General features: G+C 38.9%; 1 protein-coding gene across 1 annotated transcript in view; it reads left to right on the top strand.

Moving 5' to 3' along the window:
• The window catches only part of OXCT1 (3-oxoacid CoA-transferase 1), an 84636-nt gene that overhangs the window by 52769 nt on the left and 7875 nt on the right, over positions 1-23992 (top strand). Inside the window, exons 12-15 of the mRNA XM_086479437.1 lie at positions 882-954; positions 1699-1774; positions 17505-17594; positions 22813-22893. Of these exons, the coding sequence (XP_086335563.1) occupies positions 882-954; positions 1699-1774; positions 17505-17594; positions 22813-22893 (320 nt within the window). The remainder of the gene's footprint in view (positions 1-881; positions 955-1698; positions 1775-17504; positions 17595-22812; positions 22894-23992) is intronic.

Raw genomic sequence — 23992 nt, forward strand, 5'->3', positions numbered from 1 at the left:
AGGTCTCTATTTTAACTTTCCTACTGTGTTTCCTTCCCTTTTCCCATCCTCTCAGTTAATCTCATTGTCTCTTTTTCCCTGTTTTCTGGAAATTGTTTAATGATGTCTCATTCCTCTTCCCCTTTGTTGTTGCACTAACTTTTTCTTCACAATGCCATCTGATGCTAAAGTCTTTTGGTTTATATTTTCTCTCAAGTTTCCCATGCTTGTTTTATAACTTTAACTTCAGCTGCGTTTCTCATGCCTTTCCAGAGGCACTCTGTACACATGGCTGTTGCTTAGACTGATTCAAAGTGCTGGCAGGAAAAGAAAGAGAGGGCTCTGGACGGAGTCAAAATAAGACACTTCCATGTGTGCTCTGTTGCTTGACCCAAGCACTGTGCAAAGAACAGTACAATGCACAGACACTTTCTTGTGCACCTTAGCAAAGCAAGAGTAGACTAGATCTGTCATTTATTTTTCTGTATTCTACATCGTTATCACTCTAGACTGTTCAATCTGGTCTGCTCAGTCTTCCTTGCAACCTCCCTGCCTCCTGAAGATGCTCTTTCTCTGTTTCAAAAGAAAGTTACTTTTTCTGTGGATAGAGCAGAAAGCTGAAGCTCACAGAGATATCTTAGCCTCTGGTGTCAGTGATGTCTTGCCTGGAGCTGCTGATGGTCAAACCGCAGGCAATCCTATCATTAAAAACTGTAACAAACTGCTTCACAGTTCATTATGATTGATTAGGTTTATATGTGATATAGTAAGTGTAGTAAGGTCCATAGTTGTACAGAATCCAAAGGAATTTCATAAGAAAACCTTTTTTCTTGGTTAACAGCTGTGACTTCATTTGTCAAAGGGACAAAGTACATACATACTATAGCTTATTTCTTTTACAGGTAAGGAGACAGTCACTGTTCTTCCAGGTTCTTCCTATTTCTCTAGCGATGAATCATTTGCAATGATAAGAGGGTACGTAACAACACAACCCTGATCTTTTGAAACATGAAAAGAATAAACTGAGTCAGTGACTGAACTCATGAGTAATTCTTTGAAATGTGGTTAGCATTGAACAACCTGTAAAATGATCATGGTCTTAATCAGTGATGGTTTACAGAGGATTAGGACTAGCTATCGGAAATAGAAAAACACTGTAACTAATAGATACCATAGTGCTGTTCGTGTCTACCACCACCTGGCCTTATGTAAACACATTTATAACTGTGTTTTAACAGCTACTTTTTGGTCATTTCCAAGTATCTAATCTGTGTCTTTGCTCAGCTTGCAACTATGATCCTTATTCCACCTCTCTAATGGAAATTCACCGTCTGCACCTGTTTTTTGTTTGGTTTTTTTTTGGAAGGAGGTTGGATGCAAACAAACACTAAATCCTAATGGCTCTGAAAAGATAAAGAGTGCATGTAAATATGTGAAGGAGTGCACTTAAAAGTATGAGTTCAGAGCTGATTGACTGTGCATGCAATTAACCAAAACCAGACAAAAGTAATAACAGGCTCAGTAGGCAGACAGAAAAATTTGCATCAGTGCTACATCTAGAGAGGAAAAAACCAACTACATGTGTGACAAAATGGTTGCTACCTCTGTGGTATGCCACCATTTTTATAGTGATGTAATGAGGCGGCGAACGAAAGCTTGTTAAGATTTGCGGGCTGTTACTTGAACATGGTATGCTAATTACACACTTTCTGTTGCCAGAGGCCATGTTGATTTGACAATGCTTGGAGCTATGCAGGTGTCTAAGTACGGTGACCTGGCCAACTGGATGATTCCTGTAAGTAGGTGTTTGTACTATTGTCAGTGCACTACATTTAGGATAATAAAAATGTAGCTGAGGGTCAGGCAAAGGAGAAAAGGGCTGAAGCAGAATAGGGGTTGTGAAGCTCAAACCATTAAATTAGAGGATATGTGCATCTTGAATGTTAACAGGTTTTCTTGCATACTGCTGGCACCAGGCAATCAATTATCAGGAGTCAGTGCTCTAAAATTATGCCTGTGCTAAGTGTTGTGAAAAGCTAAACATGATTTATGTAAGCCTTTTTCCTTCCTCTTGGGTCTATGTTTTTCAAATGTCATGGTTCTTTGCTGAGGACTGATGCTTTTTCCTGAGAGCGACAAATCTTGTTGAGTTGTACCTGGAGCAAGAACTGGAAGGAAGGTGTAAAATAGCATGTAGCTCGTCATAAAATTATAAAAAAAGTCTGCATTATTGTTCTTAGGATTCCTGTCAAAGGATAACAGCATTGCCATTTTGAATATATCTAGAATGAAGCAATACTATTGTATTTACCTGAGTTGTCCTACAGGTTTCAAATGTAGAAATACAATCTAATCCAAGTGTTATTTAAGCAGCTAATGACATTAAGCCATTCTTTGAACACATACGTATTTTTAACATGGTTTACAAGTTTGGTATTTTCGATGGCTTTCAGTATGGTACTTTCTGATACAATTTGTATCAAAGATGTCTAGAAACAAATTTTCTTTTTAGCCTGGTTTAAGGTAATGGGGCATATTTCTATCTGTCTGAGCACTGCCAAAGGCCTCAGGAAAGTCTTTGAAAACTGAAAGCTGGGTAGAGGAGGAAAAAAACCCCAGATGAATGTCCTGTCTCTTGGAGAAGTGTTAGTTGAGTCCAGCAGTCTGTGTGAATTCTCCAGCAGGCCTGTGAGCGCACAAGTTATGGAGTGGTGGCTGGAGCATAGCTGCGTTTAGCAAGAGGGGACAAAGACAGGGTCTGCGCCTGCAGACATGAGAGAAAGGGTTATCTGAGGGGCTTTTCCAGGTTTCTGTGTGAGCGATTGTAGGGGATGTGAAGGGTTATGGCTAGGTTGGAATAGGGCACGTAGGAGATAAATCCATAAGAAAACAGTCTTCCTTAGATGTTCTCACAGCACAACCTGGTTTTATGGTCATACAACTGAGAACAGATGGACTAGTGCTGGCTAGATCTTTCCAGACCCCACTGCTAGCTTTTTCAAGACTCTTTTCTACTTCCAGTATCACCCAGTTAATCTTGTGAAAAATGGGGTCTGAAATTTAATGCTGCTGTTAGTGCATCACTCTGGGATCCTGTGTGTGCTCTTCTGTTGCTGTTTTATGTCTTTTGATAGAACTCAGTGTTTTAAACATAATCTGATGGTCAGATATACTGTAGGAGTGCCAGTATGACGTGCATTAAGGTAATACTGGTTAGCTTTGCATTGTCCAATTCGGATTTCTTTTTTTTCTTGAGTTACAAGAACTTGTTACTAGAATCCAAAATAATAAACCCAGCCTCTATGGAGGAACCCACACACACTTTGAAATATAAGGGATAAATCAAATTACATTTTTAACCTGAGGTTTGCTGTTTGAGCCAAGGCAAAAGTATGATCGTCTGAGTTTTTAAAGACTTGAAATCTCAGGGAACTAAAATTGGAGTCACGTGATTTATCCATGGCTCTGTAACTCAAAGGTGTGATAGGTCACCCAAACTCTAATTATATATTTTGAATGGCTAACTGTAAAAAACTTACATTTAGTACTTTTTTTTAGATGATTGACATAAATAAATGTAAGTAATCTACACTGTCAGTCCAGTACTGCAGGTATCTGTCACTGAGAAGCTGAGTGGGATATTTTTTCCTTCATGTCAGTCTAAGAACTACTCTTTCCTTTTACTAGATGAACTAGCTCTAGGTTTGTGAAAGCACTTCCTTCACATTAACTTGTGGTAGCTGTGATGTCTTATATAAGTAGAAATTACTTTCTTACATAGTGGCTTTTAAAAATTATTGAAGACCAACTAGAAAAAGTATTTAAAGGTAAGTTGTTATAGTATAAACTTTTTTTTCTACATAGTATAGAGATTTTTTTATAGGTGCTGTTCAAGATGATTTTAATCTATACATCTTTTTCTTTCAATTGTCAGATAAATTCTAGGTTTTATTTAGCTGGGTTGCCTTAGATGACATTCTCCTTATGCTTTTGCAAAATGAAAGTCACTATATAAATGTGTCCCTAGACTATCCTTCATATTCATATCCTTCATACTTAACTCCTGAGATTTTCTTCTTTGACAGTCCTTTAGCCTGCAAAAGCAGTGCTGAGTGTTCCTGCACCTGTTTACTCAAGCCTTCTGTTTACTCAAGCTGTAATAGGACTTGTTTTCTCAAGGGCTATTAGAAAGCAGAGGGGGGTGGGTTGAATTTTAGGTAGGAAGAATTGCTTGGTTCGATCTTTGTTGCTTTGGTAAATTGAAGCAGCATGAGAAGTAGTCTTCGAAATAACCAAATGAACAAGTAATAAATAAAGATTCCTGCTTTAAAGTATTCCTAGTAAACCCGGAAAAATGCACCTCTAGTAATAGGTCACGAAGGTGAAATGTTTGAAAAAAAGCGTTACTGAATCATCAGTGGATAGATTTTAATGCTAAAAGTCCCAGTAATTTCAACTGACCGTATTGGTATCTTAGGATGTAAAATTTCATGCAGTTGCATCTATGCTGAATCTGAAAGCTATTCACTAGAGTGTTCGTTCTTGAAAAGTATTGTCAAGAGCTGGAGCAATTCACCACTTGTTTTCTTGCTTGGTTTCATTTTGCTTGGGGTGGGGTTTTTTTGTTTTTGCCTTTTTTTTTTTTTTTTTTTTAAAAAAAAGCCCATTGTGCTGTATTTCCAGCTTTATTTTTATTTTGACCTCCATTCCCATTGGCTTTTCCCAAGACTTTTCAAAGCTTTGGAAAGCAGAGTTTGGGGCTGTTATTCATTGTAGTATTTGTAAACAGAGTTGCAGGACTTTTTCTTTTCAAATTAAAACTTGCAGTTAAAATCAACATGTATTGCCATTTTCTCACGCCAGCTTTTGTTATTTGTCATAGTTCTGTCTTTTCTATGTTTGACAAAACTAGTCATGCTTAACAAGCATTTTCTAAACTTGATCAACGACATGTATTTGTATTTCGTACAACAAAATATGTTTTGATGTTGTTCAAGTATTGTATCAAAAAATAAATTTTTGCTCAGGTTATGTATAAGTTATCTTTAGAGGAATAGGTGAAAATTCAACTTTTGCTGTATTTAGATAAACTTCAAAATAAAGATATTTTCCCAATATATTTAGTTGACTGTCTCGAGCTTGTTTGGTTCCTATTAGCATCAGTTTCCAAAGATATGCCACAACTGGAGACTATCAGAATTATTTTTGTCCTATTTTTGACTTGCTAGTAACATTGTGTTGAAGCAAAACATTTAACAGTCTAAACTGCTTCTAAAAACTCAACTTCAGCTTTTGTCCTAGACTTAGATTGAACAAAAGCACAGCATTCACAGATGCTGCAGCACAAATAATACTTACAGTACCACACAATGTTTTCAGGGACCAAGTAGTACTCGCTTTTCCACTCTGTGCACTTTTTGCATTCTTTCAGAATACTTTTTGCCTTATAGGAGGTATAACTACTTTTTCTGTTTATGATGTTGAAATTCTTTCACCAACATTTTTTGTGACTTGTCTTTCAAGATCTGAACTACTAAAAGATGAAGCCAGCATTTTGAATTAATAAAGCAGATTAATTTACAAACATATTTCTCAAAGCATTGAAGCTTAGATTGTATTCTAAGTCTTTCTCAAAACTGTGCAGGCTTACATATTCCTTCTTTTAGTGCTTTATGTTCTCTAGAAGATGCTGATTTTACTTTTGAACATGAGCCAGCAGTGTGCCCAGGTGGCCAAGAAAGCCAACAGCATCCTGGCCTGTATCAGAAGTGGTGTGGCCAGCAGGAGCAGGGAGGTGATTGTGCCCCTGTACTGGGCACTGGTGAGGCCGCACCTCGAATGCTGTGTGCAGTTTTGGGCCCCTCACTGCAAGAAGGACATTGAGGTGCTGGAGAGAGCGCAGAGAAGGGCAATGAAGCTGATGAAGGGTCTGGAGAACAGGGCTTGTGAGGAGCAGCTGAGGGAACTGAGGTTGTCTAGCCTGGAGAAGAGAAGGCTGAGGGGAGACCTTGTCGCTCTCTACAGCTACCTGAAAGGAGGTTGTAGTGAGGTGGGGGTCGGTCTCTTCTCCCAAGTAACAAGTGATAGGACAAGAGCAAAAGGCCTCATGTTGCAGCAGGGGAGGTTTAGGTTGAATATTAGAAAAAATTTCTTTACTGAAACAGTGGTCAAACATTGGAACAGGCTGCCCAGGGAAGTGGTGGAGTCACCATCCCTGGAGGTCTTCAAAAAACATGTAGATGTGGCACTTCGGGACATGGTTTAGTGGGCATGGTGGTATTAGGTCAAAGATTGGACTTGATGATCTCACAGGTCTCTTCCAACCTAATGAATCTATGATTCTATGATTATTTTCCTTATCTGGAATTGCTTATTTTGCTTATGAAGATGCCTTTCCATTCTGGCCAGCCCCAAATTTATGAGTAACAGATACATTTTCAAACCAGAAAAGTACAAAATACAGCTTTGGGTAGCTTTTATTTGTCTTTTTGTTAACTTTGAGGTATACCTTTTTACTGCCATACACCACATGGATCCGTGTGACTTTTTGCTATCCCCATTTGCCACTCCTGCTAACCTTTGGCAAATTCTTTTGCAATGAGTTTGTATTTACTTGTGAGTATGCCTGATGATGTCCCATTGGCCCTTCCAATCAGCAATCATTTCCCTTTGGTTACTTTGTTTTGAGATCCATTGCTCAGATGAGCCTTAATCTGCTTTACGGATGTGTTATTACTATTCTACAGTACAGATTATTAAAATCGGATTAACCAGCATGTAGGCATTCAGATCTTCCTGCTTTTGCTGTAAATAAGATGATATGTAATCATCAGTTAAGTTGAATTATGAACGAGATGCATCTGATTTTAGTCACAAGATTTGTGTGGGGTTGTACAAAGATAGACTTTGCTGAAAGTACATAGTGTAAGGAAAATTTAAGATGTATTTTATTTTAATATTTTTCACTTAGCTTTACCTTTAAGTTTGATTTAAGTATTCCTTATGCAGTGTAGCTTTTGGGTTCTTGAATTGATGGTATTCACTTCTATTTCAGAGGCAAGTAATAACTCTAAATTTTGTGTTTTGAATAAGTACCATTATGAAGCTACCCTTTCTGTCCCATAAGAGCTTGATAACACTGGAGCTCTAGTACATGCATGTGTGTATTTACTTGCACTTATTATTAGGAACTGAGCTAAGGAAGTCTCATTGCAATAATTACAGCCCTTTCTTTCCTCTTATGTGCCAGTTTCTAATGGAGGGAAAAATATCCCACGAGTAAAGGAAGAAGAGGGTGAAAATATTTTAAGCACATGCAGTAAACAATGATGTTTGCTTAGGCAGAGGTTACTTCTTAAACATCGGCATTTATTGGTAGTTTTATTCCATTAAGCACTACTACTTAATGGCTTTTCGTCTTCCTCTCTTCGGTATTTCTCCAACTAACAAGAGGGTTTCTGAGGAAGGAAAGGAGAAGGAGGTGGTAAATTTCTGAGGAGCACCTGGGAGCAGAGTGCAGCTGGGAGAAGGTGGCCAAGCAAGGTGGAAGAGAAACGCTGAGGACATGGCTACGGAGTAGGGCAGACAGACCAGAGCAGATCAGAGCCCATGGCTTCTGGGAGCTGCTGGATGGAGCCACATTTTACTTCGTGAGTGAAGAACACAGTATCTGACCTATCTGTGTCTCTCAAGCTACTGTCAGAAATTGCTGCTAGCAGGGCAGCTTCACAGCACCTACAGAGCAGCAGCACAAGCATGGACTGTCGCAGCAGTCCTGGCTCCTGTGGCAGTTTAAATTGTCTCACTTGGGATTTTGAAATCTCCCTGCCTGTTCTTGCTTTGTTTGTAGTTCCTTTCTACCAGTGACTTTTTGAGACCCTCAGAATAGAAGCATTTTATGAAATAGTTTCTGTTGCCCTTCTGGTGGCTACACCTTACTATGAAGTACTGCTTTATGTTCTACAGCCTTCCTAATCTAAGATACATGACTCTGGTTGCCGTCGTGACATGTATCAGAGGCTGGGCATAGGTCAAAACGAAACACCAGGACTTCTGAAATGTTTCCCTGTGACACCAGGACATCTGTATTCGTAATATGCATTTCTGAATATCCCTTAGCCATTAAACGATGTTAATAATATAACTACTGATATGCTGACATGGTGTACCAGCAGAAAAACCATGGAACCAATGATGGAGGAGCCCTGCTGCTGGAAGTTGGTGAATCTGAAAGAGCAAAATGGGTGAAATGTCTGTGACATCACATTTCAGTAGGCAGAAACATATTACAGGTGAAAAGTATAACTATGAAGCATGTCAGTAATGAGAAATAACATACTCAGGAGGACCCAAAGGATGTCATGAGGTTATGCAGGGAGAAAATGAAAAGGGCCAACGCCCAACTAGAACTAGTCTGTCTACTGCTGTAAAAGACAAAAAAAAAAGTTTCTATAAGTACATTAACAACAAAAGGGTGGCTAAGGAGAATCTCTGTCCTTTATTGGATGCAGGGGATAACATAGTGACAAAGGATGAGGACAAGACTGAGGTACCTAATGCCTTCTTTGCCTCAGTCTTTAATAGTAAGACCAGTTGTACTCAGGGCGCCCAGCCCCTTGAGCTGGAAGACAGGGCCTATCCTGTGGACAGAATGAAGCCCCTGTAATCCAAGAGGAAATGGTTATTGACCTGCTACGCCACTTAGACACACACAAGTCTATGGTGCTGGATAGGACCCACCCAAGGGTACTGAGGGAACTGGTGGAAGTGCTCACCAAACCACTTTCAGTCATTTATCAGCAGTCCTGGCTAACCAGGGAGGTCCCAGTGGACAGGGAGTTAGTAAACGTCTACCAGAAGGGCCCGAAGGAGGATCCAGAGAGTCCAGGGAGCCTGTCAGCCTGACCTCGGTGCCAGGGAAGGTTATGGAGCAAATCCTCTTGAGTGCCATCACATGGCATATACAGGAAAACCAGGTGATCAGGCCCAGCCAGCATGGGTTTATGAAAGGCAGGTCCTGCTTGACTAACCTCATCTCCTTCTATGACCAGGTGACCAGCTTAGTGGATGAGGGAAAGTCTGTGGATGTTGTTTACCTGGACTTCAGTAAAGCCTTTGACACTATTTCCCACAGCATTCTCCTGGAGAAACTGGCTGCTCATGGCTTGGATGTGTGTACCCTTCACTGGGTTAAAAACTGGCTGAATGGCTCAGCCCAAAGAGTGATGGTGAATGGAGTTCAATACAATTGGCAACCAGTCCCAAGTGGTGTTCCCCAGGGCTCTGGGGCCCGGGTTATTGGAGCCAGTTCTGTTTAATAGCTTTATCAACGGTGTGGACGAAGGGATCAAGTGCACCCTCAGTGAGTTTGCAGATGACACCACATTGGGTGGGAGTGTTGTTCTGCTCGGTGGTAGGAAGGCTTTTCAGAGGGATCTGGACAGGCTGGAGCGATGGTCCGAGGCCACCTGTATGAAGTTCAACAAGGCAAAGTGCCAGGTCCTGCACTTGAGTCACTGTCACGGAGGCACTCACAAAACAGACAGAGCAGCTACTCAAAATGGAGATTTATTCCAACCGAAGTTAGATAACACTCCAACAGACTGAAGTAAATTCAAATGTCAGTTGGGAATATACCACTACACAGCTGACTTAAGAATTCCTAAGTTTTTTGTAAACAAGACTCAGAAAAGTAATCCAAAATGAGCACACATCCACTAAAAGAGGGAAAATCTCTATTTTAAGAGGACCCAGAAATTAGAGTCACTCACCTAGAAGGGGCAAAGGCTCACTCAAGGATGTATCCACCAAAGGTGGAGGGGTGAGGGCACTGAACCCTGGTGGATTACCTCAGGTGGTGTCCCTACGCAAGGGGAGAGTCCCCGACCACAGCCCCACTGCTCTGGGCAGGAGTGACTCAAATCGGCTCTCCAGCTGGGCCCCATTTATACCGGAGTTGAGTCTGACCTGTGGTCAGTTCTAATTAGTTGGTGCCAAAGGAAAACGCAAGGTAAACAAAATGATAAGGTTTTCAACATCTCAAAAGCCCCCATCTTTGTGTGCTTTGTCCTGTCTCTAGAAAGACCTGGTCTTTATCGTGTCTTTTAGCAAGTCCCAGTCGTTTTTGGGTTGGGGCAAGTGCCCCTGCCACAGTCACATCAACCCCATGCAATGCTACGGGCTTGGGGAGGAGTGGCTGGAAAGCTGCCCGGCAGAAAAGGACCTGGGGGTGCTGGTTGACTTGAGCCGTCTGAACATGAGCCAGCAGTGTGCCCAGGTGGCCAAGAAGGCCAACAGCATCCTGGCCTGTATCAGCAATAGTGTGGCCAGCAGGAGCAGGGAGGTGATCGTGCCCCTGTACTTGGCACTGGTGAGGCCGCACCTCGAATGCTGTGTGCAGTTTTGGGCCCCTCACTGCAAGAAGGACGTTGAGGTGCTGAAGCGTGTCCAGAGAAGGGCAACGAAGCTGATGAAGGGTCTGGAGAACAGGTCTTGTGAGGAGCGGCTGAGGGAACTGGGGTTGTTTGGAGAAGAGAAGGCTGAGGGGAGACCTTGTCGCTCTCTACAGCTACCTGAAAGGAGGTTGTAGTGAGGTGGGGGTTGGTCTCTTCTCCCAAGTAACAAGTGACAGGACAAGAAGAAATGGCCTCAAGTTGGTATTGAGTTACCACCCCTGGAGATATTTAAACAATGAGTAGATGTGGCACTTAACGCCACGGATTAGTGGTGGACTTGGCAGTGTTACATTTACAGTAAGACTTGATGATCTTAAAGGTCTTTCCATCCTAAATGATTCTATGATTCTCTTACTCTGGATGAAGGCTGAGGTACTCAACACATTTCCTTATAATTTAGTGTCTCTATGGCTAGTGGCAGAATGGGGCAGGGTGGCTATTACCCACCATAGAAGAGGACTGAGGAATGAATAAACTGGACGTGAGTACATCCAGGAGGGCAGACAGGATGCATCCAAAGGTGCAAGGCAGCTGGCAGTTTCCTAAACCACAAACAAAGCTCAAAGTCTAGTGGCCAGGAGTTCAGTTAACAAGCAGCAGCCTCAGGGATGGTACTGAGGCTGATACTGTTTAATGTCTCTCTTCCCTACAAAGAATATAGCCAAACACGATTTTGAGCAAGAAAATTAACTATAGCTTTGTATATTCTGCTGGAGTATAAAATTCATGTTTTGATAGCTAAGGTAATGCAGTTAGGGACTGAGGAAGAGGTTGGTGTAATTTGTGCAGGGTGATGCAGTTTGGATGTATAAATCTGGATCATTCTTGGAAAAAATAAATAATCCTTTAATTTTAGAAGCAGCAGCCTTAATTTTTAATGTTATGACTTGGAGTAGCCAAACATAAAGGATTAAAGCATTATTAATGAAATAAAATGAAGGAGAGTGACAGAAGAATTCTAAGCTTTATCAAAGAAGATTATCTTGAAAGAAGACATGAGGAAACACCATTCGAATTTAGTAAGGGGTTTTTTAATTTACCATCTGTAGAGGTCAGTATAACCTAAGGCGTTAGGAGTATAATTGTATACATTACTGGTAGTTTTACAGAGCTTCAAAGTACATCTTTTGCACAGTTCTGAACACTTTGGCCGTGACGTGAACTGCATGTTCATTGGTAGAGACATTTTTAAAATTAAAGTAAACTGGTAGAGGCCAGCTGAGTATGTGACTGTGGGAGGGTGTTTTGGTTTGGTTTTGGTTTTAATTATTATTTGTAGTGCCAAACTTGAGAGCAGAGGGCTCCATGGCAAGAGCTTTTCTGGCTTGAAATTTTCCTTTTTAATGATGGGTGAAAGGACACATATCCCTGAATGCCTAAGAGCACTGTAGGTCTCCTTCAGGTAGCTCTGTTGCAGGCTATTTGCCATTTTTCTTGAATAGGAGTGTCTTTGCTCAAGGTTTATTTTCATTTTGAATCCACACGCACTGTCTAGTAGCTCTCTTCTAGTATTTCTGTTGAACTGAGTGCACCAAACTGTCATTGTTTTGTTTCAAGTTGTACAGCATTGCAAGAAATTTTGAGAAATATATTTTAACTATTAACCGTAAAATTAATTAAACACGGCAAATTAGCTAAATTCTTTATGAACAGAAAATATGCAGGTTATTTATGTTCAATGACTGTATTTCTCTTACTAGTAAGCTGAAATTGTCTGATGTCTAGGACATGACTGAGTAGGGCTTATACAGCAGTGGTTCAACAAAGGAGAAGGACAGGACCCGCAGTTACCTAGAGTCTCCTTAAAAATCTATGTTTCAATGGGATATCATTTTAATATGAAAAGATACTAGGTTTTTGCAGACACATGTCTTGGAGTGAAGCCTACAGTAGTGTATCAGCTTACTGCTTCTTTCCCCAACAAACATGTGCCTGGAAGCCCTGCAGAGCACTTGCAGCACATAATTACTACCATTGGAAGAATCCCAGAGCCTCAAAGGAGAAAGGGAGTGTATTGTTTTTAACTATACTTCTTCCACCTCTTTGAGGGCTTTTTCTATCAATTTTGTTATGTTTATTTCTCTTCAGACTGCATGGAAGTAGTGTAGGAGCTCACTGTTGGTATTTTATTCATGCTGTCTTAAATTTTCAATGTGGGAAGTGGTGGCTATGCATGAGGCATCTATATAATGAGAGCAGCTGAAGAAATTCTGCCTGTCTCAAAAATACAAGCATATGTCAAAAGACTCCTGATCTGTGGGTTAGTGGTAACAATTTTGACTACCATATGGAACCATCACTTTCAAGTGAGACCAGTATTATGCTGGCAGTGATATTTAATTATTGCATACTGAGCTCTGTGTTTTGGAAATGGTATGCAAAAGTAAATGGAAGGCTTAACTGTCCCACTAGTCTGAAATAACATTCATCACTGTAAAGCAAATCGATTTCAATGAAGCATGTCACAAGACTGTTTTGAGTTGCTCCTGAGATGCAATTTCTCAGTGTATTCATTTCAATTTCACTCAGTCATTCGATTATTTCAAGTTAGTTTTATGGCAGAACCTTTGCACATGTTTTATGCTGCTTTAATTTTCTGGTTATTTAAAGTAAAAATATAAATATTGTTAGTGCACATATTTGTACATGCTACATTTTAGGGAAAAGTTATTAATAAATTTTGCCAAGAAGTTATCAGTCACTCACCATTCTTTCAAAAATTATGTTTACTTTTTAATTTTGCTTTTCATTAAGTGTGTGTATTAAGAGATACCTGGTTAGCATTCCTGAAAATCAGGTCATTTTCTGTATGGCTAAGCCATACCACTAAATCTTTATTTTGTGCGTCCTTTAAAAAATTTCTTACCCTGTTGTGCATGTAGAGTGTCTTCAGCTTTGTGGCATTCAACGAGTATTAACTCTTTGTTGTGTTGTTGCATTATCAACTCTACTGATTCAAAAATCCCGTTAATGATTTCCTAGTGTTTCTTGGTAATGTTTATTCAGTCATATTCTCAGAGTAAAATCTAATCTAGGTGTCATAGTTACAGGATCACAGAATGGTTTGGGTTGGAAGGAACCTTGAAGATCATGCAGTTCCGGCCCCCCTGCCATGGGCAGGGACACCTTCCACCAGACCAGGTTGCTCCAAGCCCCATCCAACCTGGCCTTGAACACTGCCAGGGAGGGGGCAGCCACGGCTTCTCTGGGCAACCTGTGCCAGTGCCTCACCACCCTCAGAGTGAAGAATTCCTTCTTTATATCTAATCTAAATTTCCTCTTGTCCTGGTCTGGGCTAAAGTTTAAAGCCATTACCCCTTGTCCTATCACTACATTCAGAAGAGCTGAATATCTTATTTAAAAAATAAAAAATAAAAAAAATCCATCAGGTCTGTGAATTTCCACCTCTTACATCCCAGGATTATTTGGACTGAGACTTATCAGGAACTGCTGATGAAGCACAATGGGAAAAGCAGAATTTCTCCTTGCGGTATGGACCTTTTATGGTAACTGAGAAGCTACAAGGAAACTGTCAGCTTGTTTCTGCCCTCTACCTAACCCTCTGTAAATATTGCCAACACTGGACCTCCCAGGAAGCACATGGCTAATTCAAAAAGCTTTTCTTCTCACTTAGAAGCATAGAACAGTTTTGGTTGGAAGAGACCTTCAAAATCATCAAGTCCAACCTTTCTCCTAGCTCTACCAACACCACTAAACCATGTCTCTAAGTACAACAGCTACCCGTCTATTAAATGCCTCCAGGGATGGTGACTCCACCACCTCCCTGGGCAGGCTGTTCCAATGCCTGACAACCCTTTCAGTAAAGAAATTCTTCCTAATACCCAGCTTGAACCTCCCCTGGTGCAAATTAAGGCCATTTCCCCTTGTTCTATTCCCTGTTACTAGGGAGAAGAGACCAAGCCCCGCCTCACTACAGCCTCCTTTCAGCCTCCTTTCAGGTAGTTGTAGAGAGTGACAAGGTCTCCCCTCAGCCTTCTCTTTCCCAGGCTAAACAGCCTCAGATCCCTCAGCTGTTTCTCATATGAGACATGCTTCAAATCCTTTACTAGCTTGGCAGCGTGCCTCTGTACCCTCTCCAGCACCTCAGTGTCCTTCAAGCTCTTGCTGGTGAAGTGGGCTTTATAACAGTCCTTCAAATTACCCGTGCTCTACCACTGAACTAAGTCTTTCCTTCTGGTTTCTTAAGCTAGCAGCACCAATGTAACTAGGGACTAACAAAAATAATCTTAAATGAATGGGGAAATGGGGGTGGGGTAAGCAAAACCTGGACCTTCCCAACATGGTAAGAAGGAGCGGGAAAACTGCAAATGTACTTTAGCAGTATTTGAAATACATCCTTTTTTTTTTTTTTAATGTTATGACTCATTTACAGCAGTTGACAGCTGAGCTTTGTACAGGTTATTACATTACACTTAAATGTCTTATCAAGTAACCAGGAGTGAACCAGTCAAGTAAACCAAGAGTTTTACAGTCTGCGATTTGCCCTGTTCAATCAAAAATAAATAAAAATTAACATTTTATTGAAGTGAAATGTACACTTCCCGCTTCAGCTAGTATCCAGCAGTCTAAACCAAATTCATTTTTTTTCAGATATTTCACAGCAGAGTTGGCTGTTGCAAGCAGTCTTCAGGAGGGGAAAATATTTATTTTTGTGACAGACTGCCTTTTACATGCAAAGTATTCAAATAAAGCAGTGTGACATATCAGATGCAATTAAACATGCTATTAAAATTTAATAGAAACAGAAATTGCTTGTTGCTTGTAAATAGGCAGTGTTTATAAATATCAGAACTGTTTTGGTCTGCATGCTTATCCTAAGCAAAAAGGAACAGAATGTCTTTCGGGAATCACTCTTTAGTCTCGAGAATTTTAATTCAAATTTAGGATGCAGCTTTCCCCTATGCCAGTATGGCATGGGGGAAAGTGCGAGTTGTGGGAATTTGGTAGATGCACTGAGAGCGATGTAAAGCTCTTATGTTTTGGAAATACTTCAAAATAAAAGCATGTAATTACTTGGCTAGTTGGAGTTCATGCTTAATTGATTTGCTTTACCAGGCACCCTACTAGTGATGAGTATGTTTGCCTAAAGAGGAGGAGCAGATGTAGCAATTTAAAGGTCCCTAAGACATTGTCTTCAACTTAACTTGCATTTTCCTGCTTCTGCATACACAACATCCTGTATGACAGCTTCTCCAGCAGTAGATTTGTCATTGTCCTTCATTGGCACTTCTTTCTTCAGGTATTTCCTGGTTGCTGTAGGTCTTCACTAGTTAATAGAACTAAAAGGCCTGGAAAATGAACTAATGGCATTGTCAGGGCAGGTGTATTGATAGCATAATCCTTGGTGCAAACATATGCTGAGTTACTGGGGAGATAATCTGTGTTTTCCAGCTTCTCTGCATTATCTTGTCAGAGCCTCTGGCAGGCAGATGGGAGGTCACTGCAATCTCTATAAGAGCTCTGTATTTCCAGGTAGGATAGACAATGATCTGAGCAGTGCTAGGAAGTTAAGGACAGAGGTAAAACCTCTTATCCCTTTCAGGTTTGTATTTGCAAAGTATTATTTAGTAGTAATGTTAATTAATGTGATCAATATTAAATATTAATCTGACTTGAGAAATTCCAAAGGGGTTGTTTATAGATATAGAAAGATGTGATTTATTCTTCACTGTTCAAATAGTAAGAAGATATAATTTTTTTGAGAGGAGGGTTTGTGTATTTTCCCTTCATTACGATCAAGAGACCATAGTGATCAAGAGACTAGTAAGTTGCTGGCCTGGCAGCTTAATGAGACAAGTCTCTTCCATATGTTTTATATCATGGACTGTAGGTACTGGTACTAGTAAGGTACTGAATCACATAGTTGGAAAAAGAATGAAAAGCTTTATACTAGTTTTCCAGTCATTTAACCATATTCTTTTAGGTTTTATATGTAAAAAAGTGATGCTGTATTGCATAATTTATTTTAATTACAGATAATAACAAGTTCAAAAGAGAGCAAAAACAAAACACTTGAGACAGAAATTAACTTATTTTAATATGTAAAATTCCTTGCCTTGTGTTTCCTACTAACCTCCCCTATCATGCAGGTGCCTTGATGTCCCACTCTGCTTTCTGCCCTCCTCAGCAACTCTGGAGTGGCATATGAGGTTGTTGCCTTGTTTGATTTTTTTTGGGGTCTAGTGCTTGTCATCCAAAAATGACTGTTCTACTTATACTGATAGAACTTTATACTTATGGTCATTTCCTATCAGAAGTGCCAAATCTGGTCCTTTTACCTTTCAAGATCAGATGCATTCAGTTTAAGGTGGTGGAAGCAGGCAGGGGTTGAATGCTGTAGCATTATGGAAAGTAAAAATAGAGGTAGCTGAATACCAAGCCATAATACAGCTGCTGCAAGTCTGACAGTCTTTAAGAGAAGAATAAGTTACAGAGACAGAAAGCATTGCTTGGTTTGTGGTACAAACAGAAGTGAATACTGATCTGTGTTCATTTATTTGCCCATGTTCTGAAATGACATCCACAGACATTTGGAATAGAACAAAAAGATCGGTTTGTGCTGATACAGTGATATGAGCCACGGCTTTCTAAACTGGCAGGTGGAGAGTGCTCAGATGTTCTTGTAGCTACGTTTCATAAGCAAAGATTTCTTTTGAGGAAATAATGGCATTTCTATCAACAGCAGAATGAACACTTTGCTTTTCTCATGTCAGAACCACTGGAACTAAATTAATTGCTCCTCAGTGTCAGGGCTTCCATTAAGCCAATGATACTACTCAGATTTAAGTTACATATCAGGGCACCAGCCGCGGCGGTGGATCCTTACTCTACTCATCATTCTTCTCCTATTTGCTTCCTATAGAGCTTAGAATGAGAAGCTGGTTTTGTTCTGGTAAAGTTCTATTAGTGTTTGAATACAGTGGTGATGAAATAGGTGAGCCATCTATGCGGGAGAAGGTGAATATCTTGTGCTGTCATTGCAGCCAATATATTCAATCTTTTTTTTTAAATAGTAAAAATGTTACATTTCCATTAAAAATTTAATTTTAGGGTAAGATGGTGAAAGGAATGGGGGGTGCCATGGACCTGGTATCCAGTGCGCAGACCAAAGTGGTTGTCACCATGGAGCACTCAGCCAAGGTAAGGCTCTGCCGCTTCTTTCGAAGTAAGTGTTTTGTGCTGTACCAAAAAAAGAAGAAGAAGAAAAAAAGACATCTTACATTCATTCTGCTACTTTGTGAGGATTTGACAGTTTTGCTGTTAGTTATTATGGAGATGCAACAGGGGGCTAGGTTAGTATGTTTCCTTTCCTCTTGTAAGTGAATCATTCAAAATGGAAAAAAATGAAATATTAACTTGATGTTTAAAAGCTGCATACATTTTTTAGTTACTTCATGGAAATTTAATGAGTGGCAATTGCCAGAGCTACAGTAGATGCTACCCCAGAGGTTTTACTCTTTGCCTCAGAATAATTTGAAAAATGAGGTTCCTCATGGTTAAATACTTGTTATGATGGAAAGATGTTTACCTTTGAAGTTGCCAGACAAATTGGTACTTGACAGCTCAATAGAACAGATCTTTTTGGCATGACGGGATGCAGGCTGCCTTAAATCATTATGTGACAGAGGTTAATCTAGAGACTTCTTTGGGGGGGGAGTTTTATAGATATAAACAGTCTCCCACAGAAGGTTATAGGAAACTTGCAATTTGAAACTTCTAAAATGGGGATGTCCAAACTATGAGAAAAATACACCGAGGGACAAAAATATCTTTTTTCCAGGAACTTTATGGAATGTTTAAAAATGAACTTTTTGTTTAATTTCTGTGTTTCTGTTACTCCAAATCTGTTGTATGTCTGCAATAAGAATTAGTTTTGAGTTGTTCAAGATAATATTCCTGTCAGGGTGCATAAGAGCAAGCATAAGCAATTTGTATGGTAATCTATAGTAAAAATGTAAATATGGAAGTTATATATATTATCAGCTGTGTGTTTTTAAATGTGATTTGAAGAATGAATTTTCACTTTAAAAATTATTTTTTATTTGAAAAATATAGTAGTTTCACAATTTATATTAAGCTGTGATATCAAAGAGTGCATTTTCAGTAACAGGGCTGAGTCTGACCCAGTAGTATTCACATGCATATGTGTAAATAAGTAAATGAAAGTACAAACCAAATTCATCTGTATGACTCTCATCCTTATCACAGCCTCCCAAAAACTGGGTATGTGATTATCCGTTTGCTCAGATACATACGTCAGGTATTAATGTGATTTGAATAAATGTTTATGCTAAATTTCTGTGGAATTTGATTAAGGTTAAGAGTCTACACACAGTGTAATTAGTCATGCCATTTTTTTTTTTAAAAGTACTATTGCCAAAATCTTTTTTCAATACAGTGTTTGGAAGTTGTTTGCATGTTGATTTTTTTTCGGTAGGAGTACTGAAACATGAAAAAGATCAAAACTGTTATAAACAGTCCAGTCATAGACTTATTTGTTTTGGCATATGGATGCATAACTTGAGCTCTTACATTCATAGGATGCCTGGTGTGCACTTCTAGAGAGCCAGTTACAGGCTTTCATAAATTATTTGTTCTGCTTTTGTGAGAAGGTACTGCAAAACTAAACTATATGCATGATTTTTCATTTTATTTTAAGATTGAAGGTATTCTTGGCACTCTTTCCTCTTACCTAGCCTCTTTTGGGGTCTTCATACTGCTCCTTATTTGCTCAGAAATGAAGACGATGAAATATGGAAGTCCAATGTTTGGAAATCAAAAGCTGCTGTTACAGTTTCAGATGCTTCTCTTCATTTTTCTTTCTTGCCTTTTTTTTTTTTTTTTTTTTTTTTTTTTAAGTATAGGACTCATGACACCTGTTCTGAAAATCAGAAGTCTTTTATTGGGGTGACTGCTTCTTACAGAGTTAATTTTATGTTCACGGCTTTTTAATTCTTTATACCAAAGATTTTCTAACAAATTTACTGCATGCATCTATGCATCAGAGGAGCAATCTTTCATCCCGCTCAAAGCCCTGTGTGCTACTGAGTGAAAGAAATGTCTGCATGCGCTGTGACAGTCTGTTTTGTCTTCTGGCTTTTTAGTATAGGGACATTTTTGTCATCTTGTTCTCCAAATAAAGAATAAGAAATTTATCATTAGATGCCAAAGTCTCCTGTAAATCAATAGCAGTCAAGATCTGATGGATGGAAATACAGTGGAAGGCATGGGATCTGTGCAGTACCTTCCATGGACATGTTCAAAAGTTGCTGTAATAGGTAGTTCTTGCAGTCAGTTTTGTCTGATTTGTAGTCTTGTGAAGGATCTTTTAAGCCTTTTCAAGTTTTTTTTTGTATGATAGTAATGTCTTATTAAACATTAAAATAAGTATTCTAAGAGTTTAAAAGTGCATTCTGCTTTTGGTACACATTCCAGTTTTTAAACAGCAATACGCTGAGTCGTTGCAGTGCAGGCAAAATGTAATTTACACTTGCTATGAGGGTGAAACTAGTATCTGTCTTAACACTCAAATAAAGAATTTTCCTCTTTATAAACTCTGACATACAGTGTATTGCAAATAAAACTAAATATAGTCTGCCCCAGTTATTTACATTTTTAATTATTTAAATTTTTACATGTAATGAAAACCAAAAGTTACAGAAGAAAGATGACAGAACATGAAATGAGTTTTGCAGAAGACTCTTCAGCTTAATCAATGCTGTTGAGGAAGGATAATACAGAAATACACAAAATGGAGAAGATGAATGTGGAATGGTTAGTCACTGTCTTATAAAAGAAGTAGGGATAGCCAGCTGAAATTAGGAACTGGCATGTTTAAATCAACAAGAAACATTTTTCACAGCCAGCTAACAAAGTTGTGGATGATCAGCAGGACAATGCAGGAGCTTAAAGAATTAAGTCTATATGAAAGGGACTAAACTGTTTTATGAGGTTAAGTTTATCAGTGACAATCAAATAGCATTGCCCAGAAGCAGTCTCTAGCTCAGGAAATCTATACATCCCAGCATGTCGGCAACCAGGAGGGCATATCTGTGGAAAAGTGGTTCAATTTTTGCTCCATATGCTTAGGCCACTGTGAGACACTTGGCAAATGGACCTTAAGTCTAATTTGTTACTGTATTTCTTAATTTAATTTTTGCTAAATTACTGTTTTGTTTATAACCATGAAGAAAAATAATAGAATATAAGGTTGTTATTTGACCTCTAAACAGTCACTGTGTGTCTGTGTCTAATACGCTAAATACTGCCTAAAAGAAATAAAAGTCAAGTTCTTAGCCCCATACCATCATCGACATGTTTTGCAAAACATGGTAATGTCTGCTAATTGTTCCATGTTGTCTGATGAGTTGTCCCCACCATTCAGAAAAATAGAATCGAAACTAGTTTTAAGCACTTGATTTGGACATGACTGAAACATGGAGCATTGAACTGAAAAGTCCTTTCTATTATTGTGAATAGTTTTGATTTTAATTTGTGTGGAAGATTAAGGACATTTTTGTTCTTCAACAACAGAATTTTTTACTTAAAGCACGACTGAAACACTTTAAGGTTTTATGTATTTACATAGCAGTCTTTTCCTTTGTGTGGACAAATCCTGTATAAACTCAGACAGTAAAAATTTGTGCAGTTCCATTTGGATTCCTATTCCGATAATACCCTGATGGATGTCTTCCAAAAGTTTCCTTTAATGCTGACTGGGAGTAGAATAAACTTCAGCTCAAGTGTTAAGAAGGTGGTATGTATCAGTTCTCAGAATTAGAGGAGCTGTTCAAGCTGTACTTTTGCAAGTCCATGCATTTCAGTCTCAACTGGGTACAAAGAAGAGACACTTCATTTCATACAGCTAGGGGCTATACCTGGTGTGTTACTGAAGATGTTACAAATAGCACAGTTTAATCTTAGGCAAAACGTACAGGAAGGTTTCTGAGATGTACAAAATATAAGTAGATCAATTGAAAGTAACACTGTTGCAAGTCATTACTTTCATTAAGACTGAGTGCTTTTTGTCAGAGTATTTGCCTTGATACCAGATGTGGATCTTGCCAGTGTAATTAGAATTAAAATGAAGAAACAGTTCTTCACAGAAAAAGATAAATTCAAAAGCATATGGATTGCTCATTTTGTTATCACTCATGAGTCAAACTGGCTGCGAGATGGTTCCTGAGTTTATGTTAAGCTTTAAGGCAAACTGATGATTGTAAATCATCAAAAATACTTTAACAAGTATTATGTTCAGGTGGTTAAATGAGACATATAATACTCTTGAGAGTTTTGAAATTTATAACTGAAAATTGATAATTAGAGAAAAAATAAAAGCATGGATGATGGGAGAAATGTGCACTTAATGCTACCTCTGTAAAACACCTACAAATACTGACTAAAAATGTAGTGATCCATCTCTTTTACATCCATTCAGAGCTCTTGCAACCTACATTCATTTAGCAGGATCTAAGGCTATTTGTGAACTCATGTTAAAAAAATGAAGGAAAGAAAAGAAAAAAAGGAGAAAAAAAAAAAAGAGAGAAGGAAAAAACTCCAAAACTTACCACCCAAACCTTATCTGCTCAGCTTCATGTCTTCTCATTAGGTAGTATTTTTCCCAGGTTTTAGAGTAGCTGGCATTTGATGCTCCAGAAAAGGAAGTGCCTTAAAGTAAATCCTGTTTTATATATATACATCTTTTTCTACTACATTTGCATGGTAATTCGTTCTGTCTGAAACAGAGGTAATGTAACTCATATGTAGGACTTGAAGATGCACATATTGCATTCATATCGGTCTGCTTTTGGGCTTTCCTGGAGAGGTTGAGGGAATGGGAATTCAGTGTGGGTAAAGAAACTGGATTTACTATTTTCACAGCACGACTATGCGCTTGAGCCCTGGGGATTTGAAATGTCTGTGTGTATGACTGAGCCTGAACATGCTGTTTGTGATAAAGTATAAGACAGAGAAGTGTCGTGTCTGCAATGTCTTTCTCTAATTTTTGTCCTTTATGTGTCATTAGTGAGGTCCCATGTATCTCTTATCCTCAGATTGCAGCAGGAAAGGCAAATTACTAAGCAGATATGTGCAGAACTTCTAAACTCAGGAGCCCACTCAGTGGTAGACTGAGATTCTTATTAGTCATCTCCCTATATGTGGGATTTAAGTAATAATTGTCCCAAATTGCCAGAGATGTAATCTGCCATACAAGTGGATTGAAAGAGTGTTCTGAGTACAGTGAATCTTTAAATAACACTGAATGGCTACAGCTGTGATTTTCATGTACATATATGAATTTTGAGTAAGTTGTGTTGTTTTTGAAAATTAATGTTTGTCTGTATATTGCTAAACACAGGGCAATGTCCATAAAATCTTGGAAAAATGCAGTTTACCACTTACTGGGAAACAATGTGTAAATCGCATCATTACAGAGAAGGTAAAGTACTTTTCTTGAATCCTTGTCAATACTTTCTTCCTCTATCCCTAAGAAAACTTTCACCATTGACATCTAGCATGCTGGACTCTTCGACACCTTCAGAACAAAGATGTCACACATGAGAAGTATGCAAAGTGTGCACCTCCATATTTTTCCCAAAGTATTCCTGAAAATTTGCCATGTGAGATGCAAATCCTCAAATACAGCTGTAATTACAGCTTGTTTTTTTCCAGCAGAGCAACGACTGTGTAGTGCGTATATATCAGACAATTGGCATGTTCCTTAGTGTATACTAAAGACTCTTTCAGAGAAACAAAACCTGTAGCTGTAGCAGCGCTTTAATTCTTTTGTCCTTACTTCATTCCATTTGTGAAGTAATTTACTCTCCAGTGCAAGTACATGTAAGCATCTGATATTGCTGCTGCTCAAAGTACATTAGCGGATCTTTTCAGCAAAGGATAAGTGACTTAAGGTTTTTGCTGCAATCATACTCCTTTTATTATCAGTGTTCACATTTTTAAGGGCTTAGAGTAGTCCCTCTGTGAACCATCTATCATACTAAGTAGAATGCATCAAAGGTGCTGATGTAGAATTTGCTTTCTCCCAAAAAGAGAGAAAGTAGAATTATTGCTACTGTAATTTAAAGGTTTTTTTTTCTCCACAAAGTAAGGGAAAATAAATGAAAATGTGAGTTTTTCCAGTCTTCTACTAACTGGCCACATACAAATGTGAGGTACAAAAAACCGAGAGTCAGCAAGGACTGATAGAAGACAAACAACAAGGAGAAATTTCTCTATGAGTCACCATTTGTCAGATCTGGTTGTTTTATTAGGAGGTGACACAAATGTAGAACAGTACATAGATAGTGTCGCAAATTCTCTTTCCACACTAGCTTCCTAGTGTGTATGTTACTTATGCCCAGCTTCTCTTTTAAAGACTTAGAGGAGCTATCAGGGGATTTTTTAGTCCCATAAATCAGACTCATGGGTCCAGAGGACAGCTTTTGGTACACGACTGTGATAAGCTTAAGACTTCACTTTTACTTCAAATTCAATCTTCACTGGTCTTTTGCTACTGGCTTTTTTTTTTTTTTTTTTTT

The sequence above is a fragment of the Leptosomus discolor genome, chromosome Z, assembly GCF_034619465.1.
Source record: "Leptosomus discolor isolate bLepDis1 chromosome Z, bLepDis1.hap2, whole genome shotgun sequence".
NCBI lineage: Eukaryota > Metazoa > Chordata > Aves > Leptosomiformes > Leptosomidae > Leptosomus > Leptosomus discolor.